This window comes from Trichechus manatus, unplaced genomic scaffold, assembly GCF_000243295.1.
Source record: "Trichechus manatus latirostris isolate Lorelei unplaced genomic scaffold, TriManLat1.0 scaffold00090, whole genome shotgun sequence".
NCBI classification, from domain to species: Eukaryota; Metazoa; Chordata; class Mammalia; order Sirenia; family Trichechidae; genus Trichechus; species Trichechus manatus.
The window spans coordinates 10,037,135-10,047,971 of record NW_004444026.1 but is presented as its reverse complement, the minus strand read 5'-3'; the positions used below and the strand labels follow the sequence as shown (position 1 = coordinate 10,047,971).

At 48.0% G+C, this 10,837-nt stretch overlaps 1 protein-coding gene across 4 annotated transcripts in view; it reads right to left on the bottom strand.

Annotated features, from left to right (window-relative positions):
* Positions 1-4,823, bottom strand: part of SLC25A37 (solute carrier family 25 member 37) — a 62,700-nt gene extending 57,877 nt beyond the window's left edge. For all 4 annotated transcript variants that reach the window (XR_002824942.1, XR_002824941.1, XR_002824943.1 and 1 more), the window contains exon 1: positions 4,614-4,823. Coding sequence is in view for 1 of the 4 variants with exons in the window: in XM_004382133.2 (XP_004382190.1) it covers positions 4,614-4,823 (210 nt within the window). In the remaining 3 variants the exon portion in view is untranslated. The remainder of the gene's footprint in view (positions 1-4,613) is intronic.
* Positions 4,824-10,837: the final 6,014 nt, after the last annotated feature.

Genomic DNA, 10,837 nt, shown 5'->3' with positions numbered 1-10,837 from the left:
CAATATGTGTACTACTGTTTCATGAGAAACTATTTGTTCTGTAAGCCTTCACCTGAAGTACAATAAAAAAAAAAAAAGTAATAAAAAAAAAAAGCACCTCCCTTTGAAGAAGGAGAGAAAAGAAGGGAGGGGTGGGACTTGGATAAGAGAAGACAAGAGAAGAGAGAGACAGAAAAATCACTATAATTTTGTTCCAGGAACCAGAGCAATTTGGGATTTCACGCCCATTTGAAGCAGAATGGCATCTACTATACTTTGCTTCTATTACCGAAGGACTTTTGAAAGCACTGGAGTGGGTGGGAGGGGACTCTGGCAGCTGCCTTCACTCCCCTGAGCACCCTTCTACCAGTCAGCCTGCATTGTGGAAAGCATGAGGAGGAAACTCCAAAGTTAAGGAATGCTGAGCTGCCCTGGCCACCTGCCTCGCTTAGTCCTGCTCAGAGCTCAGCAGGGCAAGCTAGGGAAGCCAATCAGATCAACACAAGGGTTCTGCTGACTCAGCACTCACCAGCTCCTAGAGAGAATGCTGAGCCTTGCAATGCTTGGCTGTCAGCTCTGTGGTCCTCCCATTCCTTCTGAAGTCTACTGGGAAGGAAGACTTATCCTTAAAGAGTTAAAGGACAGGTTTCCCTGGCAAGTACAGCAAAAAAAAGGGCTGCGAAAGGATCAGCGGAAGTTCCCTCACTTCAAACCTTTCCTGTTTCCTTCTGCCTCTGCTTTCACCACTGCAGGACTCAGCATGGTCTACAAGTGGTGTGCCTAATCTGGTTGGAATTTCCTCCTCCACCCACCTGGCATTCTCCTCACAGTCTTGAGCACTCCAGACCAGGGGTTCTCACAACCACCCCAAGCGCCGGTCTAAGATACCACCCTACTGCAGAAGACCAGGAAGATCATAGGAAACCTGTACCTCCTGGTACCCACACCAGGGCTCAGAACTGACATGAGAAAACCTGTAGCCAAAGGTCCCAGGAGTCCGGCCCTTTATAGATTAATCAGCACTCATATCCCATCATAGTGAAAAATTAAAGAGGAAGACTCAGTAAGGAGCAGAAAGTTTGCTGAAGGTCTTCCAAAAAATCACAGGCTGCTGACTGCTGGAACTTGAAAGACATGAGTGATCACCAGGTTCAACGTTTTTCATACTTTTTTGACCATAACACCCAGCAAGCAGTAGATTTTGCATTGCCACCCAGGGAACACACATATATACAAAACCTAAACAAACGTCATGAATTAACACATCTCCTTACCGCATGTCATGCTCATATTTTGTACTCTCACAAATCTCCTTCTAGAATGTCAATCACACTAAGAGGTCATAATCCACAGTTTGAAAAACATAGGTCATTAAGGATAATATTGGGGGGTAGGGTGGCACCTCATGAAAAAACATATTTAATGTTATAATTTTAAGTATTTGCAAAGCTGGTTTTCTGCATTATGACGACAAACCAAGCCGCTCCCAAGGCTCAGTGTTGAAAGTGACCAGTGCTGGGTTCTGTTGTCCATACTGCCTAGGAAAGCATAGCTAGAAAAAGCAGGCAGACACAACACTCTCCTTTCACACTATAAGATCAAAGTTTAAAATGTGTGCCTTTCAAAATTAATTTTTTCTTACAAGATATGATCACATTGATTGGGTTTCAGTTGTAATAATTATTTTGAAACTTCTAAAAACATAAAAGAGGACAAACAGGTGTTTTGCTTTTACTGAAAGGAGGAATGGGTTAAAAATGTTGAGAAACACCGAACTGATCAACAGTCCCCATTTTATGAGTGTAAAAACTAAAGCATAGAAAAGCACCTAAGGCATGAAGCCAGCTAGGAGAAGAGCTTAGAACCGAACCCAGGTCTCCTGATTCAATTACTCAGGGTCTCCATCATCCAAACCATCTAAGAGGAATACAACTGGGGTCTCCTGAAATGAAGCATTTCCATGGCTGAGCATGGATGCATCCCTGACACCTCACACAGGACATGGACTGTGCCGATGATACTGGCACTCTACTGCAGCCTCCCTGTGACCTGAGGTCACACCACTTTACTCTCTCTGTGCCTTTTTGTCTCAGCTTAAAAATGAAAAGACTAATCCTCAATACCCTTCCAAGAAAGTTGTAGGGAAAAATGAGAGGTGCTTAAAACTGTATGCCTAAGAACTGCATGCTTAAGAAACGAAGAACGCTGAAGGGTCATAATTTGGGGTCAGATTTAGAATTCCAGAACATAGAAGATCTTACTGATGAGCTACCCAATGCTTTCATTTTACTGTCCAGCCCCATAAGGTAAGTGACCTGTCTAGGAAAGCCAGACCAGCATCTTCTACCATACATACCATGCTAACTTGTTTATAGCTTAAAACTGACACAGAAAATAATATTAAGTACATAGGTGACATCCAGCTCAAAACATACCAATGTCTCAGAGGCAGGAGGAAGGGCAGGGAGGAAATTAAACACAGATCACACAATTTAAACATGAGACAAATGCTTCATTAGAGTATCAAAGGGAGCTCAAAAGGCATGACTAATTACCTTGAATCCTAAAAATAAGTGAAAACGATGTCCAGGACCAAATTCATGGTAAAAAGGCTAAGGGCCTCAGCGGTGGTGAGGTTCCTCGACGGGACCTTCAGCTCCTCAACACCACAGTCTGGAGCCTGCTCAAATAATATCTCCCTGCTACTAATTTTCCCCAGACTCTGCTCAAGGCACTTGAGACAAAAGCTTCAAATACAGAGAATTTTATTACATTTGAGGGATTCCTTCCTATACAAATGCCACCTGGTATCTGTTCTGGAGGCGCTTCAAAATCCTAAGAGACAAGATCGCCTCCATCCTCTGGTATCTGTGGCAGGCAAGAACCATTTGTCTAATTCCCCACCGGGACGCTGGAGGGATAGAAGGAGTAATGGCTCAGGCACAGCAGCACCATGAAAGACTTAGGCCTCGCTTTACTATGAACACCCATTCCTTTTCTCCCTGGACTTGTGCCTGTCCAGCCATCAACCATCAGCTCTCCAAGGGTTGCCCAGAGTAGGAAATGCCCTCTGAGTTAGACTGTCTGGCCTTCACGCCTGCTCACTTGGACCAACATCAGCAACAAGATACAGCTGCCAATGGGGGAGCTCTGTGGGCCATGCCTTGCACCATAACTGCCACCAGAGAGGCCCCCTTACAGAGCTGCAGGTCAGAAGAAATATGCAATGTACGGAGACCGGACAAATTAATCAGTTCACCTCTCTGTGCCTCAGTTTCTTTATCTATTAATCCCCCATTAACCTGGGGATTAACTGTTGTGTGAATGATACGACCTATGACTATGGAACTGCAATGTGTAAGTACTAGTCAATACTAGTAGTCCTCCCTGCACTATCCCCTGGCCATTCAGTCTCCTGAACAGGCTGACAGAGGGCAGCTCTAAGTCTAACGGGTAACATTCGCCTGCTAAAGCTACCTCCTTACAGAAGTGTATTTACAACTCCCTGGGGTAGTGACCTAGCCCTGGTTGCGCGGTGGTTAAAGCGATTGACTGCTAATGAAACGGCAGTTTGAAACCACCAGCGGTTCCGCGGGAGAAAAATGTGGCAATCTGCTTCCGTTGAGATTTACAGCCTTGGAAACTCTAGGGGGTCGCTATAAGTCGGAATTGACTCCCAGGCTGTGGGTTTGGGGGAGTGACCGGAATGGGTTTAGGGACAAACTAAGCGCCTATTACACAACCCATATTAAGGTGTGTACAGCACAAGCTCTCCTTCCCTGTCCACCTCCCAGCAAAACAAAATGAGAAGGCAAATGTCACCGCAAATCTCCCTGCCGCCCACTGCCCAAACTCCGAGGATGAGGCGCAGACACCTCGAAGATATGGGATCTCACAGGGCGTAGCTTAACCAGCACTCCCAAGAGAGCTGCCAAAGGCCGAGAATCCCAGCCAGCCGCACGCCCCCCAAAAAGCCCATGAGCAGAAGCAAAACGTCAGGGCTCCAGGGCGCGCGGCCGCGCTGCGGCCACGTTTCTCCGCGCGAGCGGGGTTACGGCTTCTCCTCCGCGAGCTCCCTCGGCAACGCCGCACGTGTGGGCAGCGTCAGCCTCCCCAAACAGGCCTGCGGGCGCCTAGCGCAGCAGCTCGGGCACCGAGCGCGTCCACAGGAGTCCAAAGACCGCGGACCGCAGGGGCAGGAGTAGTAAAACTGTACGAAGCTGCACCGATCCCCTCCCTGGGGATCCCCGCCACGACCACCCAGGCCAGCGGCGGGCGCCAGCAGCCAGGACAGCGGAGGGAGAGGCAGCGGTGGGACTGTGGCAACCTCGGCAGGCGGAGAGGCGCCCCAGTCGCCGAAACGTGTGGCGGAAGGAACGGCGCTGTACGCTCCCTGGCGCCCAGGCTGCCCGCCCGCTCCCGGAGAGACCCCCGCCCCACCTCCGGCCCCCTCCTGCTCTGGCGGCGAGGGGGCCAAACGGCCGCAGCCCGCCGCGCTCCACGCACGGCACTGCCCCGTGGAGAGCGTGCTCTCATTGCATTGCCCGGTTCTGGTCTTGCGCGGGATGCAGATGCGCGCGTGATCTCTCTAGCTCTCGCTCGGTGTGTCTCCACAATGTCTCCTCCGGGCTCACCTTCACTGAGTCTATTGGGTACATAACCGAGTGCTCCAGGATCCCGGCCATCGCTCCGGCTGTCATGTGGGTGGATAAGGAGGCGCTGGTCGGCAGGTTCTCATAGTCCTCCGACCCGGCGTCCTTGCTGCCGCCGCCGCCATCTCGGGTGTCCCCATCCATCCCCCGCCCCACAGCCTGGCTCCCTACGCCGCCGCAGCGTAGCTCCATCCGCCAGCTCCCCGGGGGACGGGCAACTGCAGTAGGTGGGTAGGGAGGGGGAGGGGGTTTAAAACTTCACTTCTTAAACTGGGAACCACCTCCCTGGTGCTGCGGCGCTTGACGCCATGGCGGGATGGGGTGGAGCAGAGGGGCCCAAGACACCAATCACTAGAAAAGAAGAGGCCAGCCGCGGCCGCGCCATTGGCGTGCGGGACAGTAGGGACCCGCCTCTTTGTGTGACGTCACTGTCCAGTGCAAATTTCCAAGCAACCGGATGGGGGCGAGAGGAGACGTTGGGGTGTCCCGGAAAGTTGTATTATCTCAAAGGTGGTGCTGCCCCGCAAGGGGCAGGCCAGTAGCCATCATTGGAAAGGGTCAGCCAGGCCTCAGGGGGATATGCCTAGAGCTGGAGTGAGATCAGTTACAGCGGCTCAGGGAAAACCCGCCCCCAGAGCCAGTGGTTTTGCAGAGAGTATTGCTCAGCAAGCTGTGGCATTTCTAAGGCCTGAAGGGAGGGAAGTTGCTGTGATGTCAGTTATGGAGCAGTTATGGTGGTTGGGGGATAGAGGGGGACGAGTGGAGTTGTAGAATTGAGGCCACACTGCAAGACAGCAATTGTGAACCTTCTTTTGTGCAACACGAGGGCGTATACCATGGAGGGGACAGAGTTAACACTGAAGGTCCTGTTTGGGCTACTTTGTTGGGAGAAAACACCCATTTATTCAAAATATGTTTCACTGAAAACACATTTCCTACATAGGGCTAATTTCTTACAAAGAGGCCAAATCCACCCCGAGCTGGATTGACCAAGATGATAAGTAGTAACCAGGATGGAGCCCTTTAGATGAGGCACCTCTAGCGAGTTGTCTCTGGGTTTCACATGCTTGAAAGATGTTTAGAGGCCAGGTCTCACACAGTGCAAAGTGGCTGACACTAAAATCCTGCAGCATGTGTCTACTTGTCTTTTACTGTTCTCCTACTCCTTAAAGTCATCCCAAACTGGTTTCTTCAATTACAACCCACTTTATTTTTAACTTAAATAACATTGTCTTGCTCCGTTGAGGGATCTGCACATCTAAATGTGCATGATCCAGGCCTTAAGATGACTCTTGGTGATCAACCGCTCCCTCACCAGGGCCTCCCTGCCTTATCCAGAGAACACTTCTGGTCACAAAAGCTGGGCCTTGAGATATGAAAGGGCAGAGGAGATGCAGAAGATGCTGTACCTGCTCTTTGCCCTCATCCTGTCCCAAGATTCAGGTCACAGCATCCCAGGCAGCTCGTAGAGATTTGAGATACAGTGACGTGAGCATTGTCAATAGAGGCCTCAAGGCCAAGGACCATTTCCCCATTTTTGGTAGCTGTCAAAGTAGCTCCCAAGATGAGTGCTAAGAATGTGGTAGATGCCCCTTTTATCAAGAAACAAATAGTGATTGCTAGATAAAAAAATTTCCTGCTGTTGCAAAAGTTAATGTTTAAGAAATTTGATCAAAAGCTGTTGGTACTCAATTAAAAGTGTATGCCATTTAACCAGTACATGTTAACCTACTATTCTACTTCTAAGAAAGTGACACAGAAGTGTAAATATTCATGAAGCTCTTCTTCAGAGCATTATTTATAGTAGGAAATAATTGGAAACAACCCAAATGTGCAACTAGAGAGGGAGGGTTAAGTAAACGATGACACATGTACTTAGTGAAATATTATTCAGCTATTAAAAACTGTGATTATGATATGCAATGTGAAAAATAATTATGATATAATGTTATGAAAAAGCAGAAAAAATTCTATTAACGTTAAATTCACAAACACATAAAATAATCACATGAAAAGAGTAAAATTGTTGTTGTGATAGTGACGGAGGATAATAGATAGATATGTTTACTCTGGAGCCCTGGTTGCACTCAGCTGCTAACCGAAAGTTTGGCAGTTAGAGCCCAACAGCTGCTCTGTGGAAGAAAGATGTGGCAGTCTGCTTGCCTAAAGATTTACAACCTTGGAAACCCTATGGGACAGTTCTACTCTGTTCTGTAGGGTCGCTATGAGTCAGAATCAACTCAGTGGCAGTGGGTTTGGTTTTGGGGTTTTTATTTTTACTCTCTTTATCAGACTTTAAATAATACTCACATTCTATAATTTTTTTAAAGTGTCTAGAATTTTTTTTTAGAAGATTTATATGTCTGTCTATCTATCTATCTCCCAATGAACAGAAACTCTCTGAACTTTGCAATGGTAGAACTGGTGGAAGGAAGTCGCCTTCTGGATGGTTAAGAAAATAGTTGGGAAATGTGAACGTGCCCAAAATCTTCAGAGATGTATTTTTTTTAAATTTCATTACATATTATGTCAGAATCTATTAGAAAATCTTTTTAGAATATTTTATTAGAAATACTCAATATTTCTCTCCATATGGTAGATATGGTAGTTTGGCCCTCAGCATACATCTTAAATTACTTTTTGTACTACAGTGGCCAGAAAGTTTAAAAGTACATTTCTCAGACTCCCTTGCAGCTAGGGGGGTCTAAATATGAATTATATTCTACCAATTAGATAAATTAGGGAGTTCTAGAAGGTGGAAATGAGATGGAGGCTAATGGAAGCTATCTTCCTGCAGCCTTGATGTCTTTTGCTGCCGAGAAAGGTCATAGACACTCAGGTGAGGGACATTTGGAATGGTCTGAGTCTTTCCTATTGCAACAACATTGCAGTGTCTGGGCATGAGTTTCACGGACGGTGTCGAGAGACAATTGAGGCAGTGGAGGTGGCAGCAGTAATGGTGGCAGCCTACCGATCCCTGAACTGAGGCGTCAGTAGGTGGCCTTCTGATTCCTCACCTTTGTAAACAAGGCCGAGGCAGTGGTTCCCTTGGAAAGCCAGTTAGGCAGTGTGGATCTGAGAATACTTCCTGGAGCCTAGAGCCTGCTTCTGCACCCCTTCCAACAATATTGTGTGTAGTAACAAAAGGGCATAATAATGAGGGTCACTCCTACATGCCAGAAACATAGCAGCCAGCCTGGTTGTAGACCTCTGGGGAAGGCCTGCTGGGAGAAGGGTGACATCTCAGACACTATAACCCAGTGCTTCTGCCACACTGCCAGCAGGGAGGGAGCAGCTCTTTATTTGAAAGGCAAGATCATGGGGATGCAGGAACAGAAGAGTGGCTATGACTCTTCCCCTGTGGGATGGGCCAGGAGACTCGGAATGACTTGCTGGTTCTACCAGAGTATTACATAAAGTTCCTGAACGTTGAAGCTTTGAAGATGTCATCATACTGCCCTAGTCTAGCTGGGAGCCAACCTCCACTCAGAAAACAGAAACTGTAGAGGGTGTAGGGTGAGGAGCACTTGTCTTAGAGTCATGGATCCTGTTCAAGCCCTAGTTCTACACTATTTACTAGCTATGTGGCTTTGACCAACTTTGTTGTCCTGCTTCCTCCTCTGTAGTCTATGGACATTGATACTTACCATACAGTAGTGTTGTGAAGAGTGAATGAAATACAGAATGTGAAAACTCATGGTAAAGTATATATAATTTGGGGATGTTGGGAAGAAAGAGGACAGAAAGTCAGGGGTACAGGGAGAAGACGTCCAGGCTTTCTCCAAAATACTACTTTTTGCAGAATAATTCTCTAGCCCTGACATTCTCTGCCCATATATACATACCACCAGATACAGCAACACTCTATCCAGAATTTAGCCAATACCATGTCTCCACTGGAGCCCTGGTAGCACAGAGGTTAAGAGCTCTGATGCTAACCAAAAGGTCAGAAGTTCAAATCCACCAGTTGCTCCTTAGAAACCCTATGGGGCACTTCTACTCCGTCCTATAGGGTCTCTGTGAGTCAGAATCAACTAAATGGCAATGGGTTTGGTTTTTTTGGTTTTGTGTCTCCATCGGGGTTGCGGCACTCCTCTTCCATACACCACAGAGAAGGCCCCTTGACTTGGAGCAACAGCAGCTGATGTGGTACCAGGATGGTGGGGTATGTTTCCTGTCCTTGTTTATTACAATATGCACTCATCCAAATCCTTGTTAATTTTAAGTCAAGCTTTTATGTGTTGGGAGGGCAGAGAGGGCCTCTGGACACACCCGCTCCCTTGTTCATATCTGACCCTGTAATCTCAGAATCCTTTTTTTCCCCAGAACAGCACTTGTTTCTAAAAACTCTCTCTGTGGCTCCTACAAAGGAGTCCTGGTGGCACATGGTTAAGCACTCTGCTGATAACTGGAAGTTCGGCAATTCGAGCCCACCAGCTGCTCAATGGGAGAAACATATGGCAGTCTGCTCCCATAAAGATTACAGCCTTTGGAAACCCTATGGGGCAGTTTTACTCTGTCCTATAGGGTCAATATGAGTTGGAATTTACTCAACAGCATTGGGTTTGGTTTTGTGTTCAGTGGTTTATCTCAGGGATGAGTTGCCTCATGAGACAGAAGAGGAAATGGAGATGAAAAGCTAGCCTCACTCAGGAACCCCAAATCGAATAAAGAAGAGGCTGGAGTGAGCCAACAGGTGCAAAGAACACAGAACCTCCTCACTTTACCAGACTTCCTTTTACAAAGGGTGGTGACAGGCAAGGATCAGAACTGGGGACTTAGGAGGTGGGGCCAAGATGGCAGAGTAGTCAGATGCTTCCAGTGGACCCTCTTACAACAAACACTGAAAAAACAAGTGATTCAATTATATATGGCAATCTGGGAGCCCTGAACATCAAAGTCAGAGTTGAGGAGCCAGACTGAGTGGCAGGGGGAGGGAGAGACGGTTCGGAAGCAGCAAGGAGTTGCCAGACCTGACCTGGTGAAAGCCTGAGACCTTCAGGCCTGATCAGCCAGGGGGTGAGCAGTGAGGCAGGCAAGTGGCGGTGCTCCAGAGGTGCGTTTTCCACACTGGGAGAGACCCAGTGCCAGAGAGTCTACACGGCCACCCAGGACCAGTGAGAAGCAGCCCTCATAGGCAAAAGATAAGTTCTTGTGTACAGCTTACCTCACATATCAAAAACAACTCCTTTAGGGAAAATCCTCTCTCCCGTTTACCTCCCTACTCTGCACTGGGTCCCGGACTGGCTTCAGCAATTGCTGAGTGCCCTGGGCCAGAAGTAGGATCCATCACACGCCCGGAGCCATTCTCCCTGCCTTGGAGGGTGAACAAATTAACAAAAGGGGAAAAAATAAACTGCTGGCTCCCCTAAGCCAGGAACCCAGGGTAGGTACAGCTCCTTTGCCTCAGCACAGGCGTAAGGGAGCCATGGACTTTGAGTGTCTTTCTCCCTGCATAGACTTGTGTGGGCCCATCTCAACAGCGTAGGCCCTCATTACCACAGTACAAAAGGGTATATACCGGAGCTCTAACTTCAACTGTTTCAGCTGTGAAGTGGCAGGTTCTTGACATTTGACACTGCTCTGCCCATTAAGCAGGGTCTTCACCTACCCACATCAGGGGCATGAGGACTGGTGGCTCCACCCATGCAAACTAGTCACCTGCGATAGAGGCCCATGAATAAGTAGTGTCCCCCAGTCCTTACAGCCAACAGCATTAGGTGCTCATAGTCTGGCTGCAAAACCCACCCACCTATGCGCTCTAGGGAACAGGGACACACCTTCCTCCTGGACACTCAGGGGCGGCCGTCAGCCTCCTGCCTTGCTCAGAGTGTGTCCCTCTGCTGCAACCAGATGCCTGTGCCTAGACCAATCACCCATGCCTGTCTAGGACTGTAAGTGAGAGCCTATACCACACACTTGGTGGCTATCTACCTGGGCACCTGAGCTGAATCCATACAGGAGGAGTGGGCGGACTCCTGAGTTCACATATATGATAACAGATCTAACCACCTGGTGACAGGACATTAGCGCTTCAAAGGTGCCAGTAATCAAACCAGCTCATATGAGCAGCCTTTTTGGGCATACCAAAGCAAAACAAGAAGCTAGGACACAGTAAGCAAACATAAAACAAATATAATTTATTGCAGGCTCGGAGACAACAGTCAATATCAAATCACATAAAGAGGCAATCCATGATGGCTTCA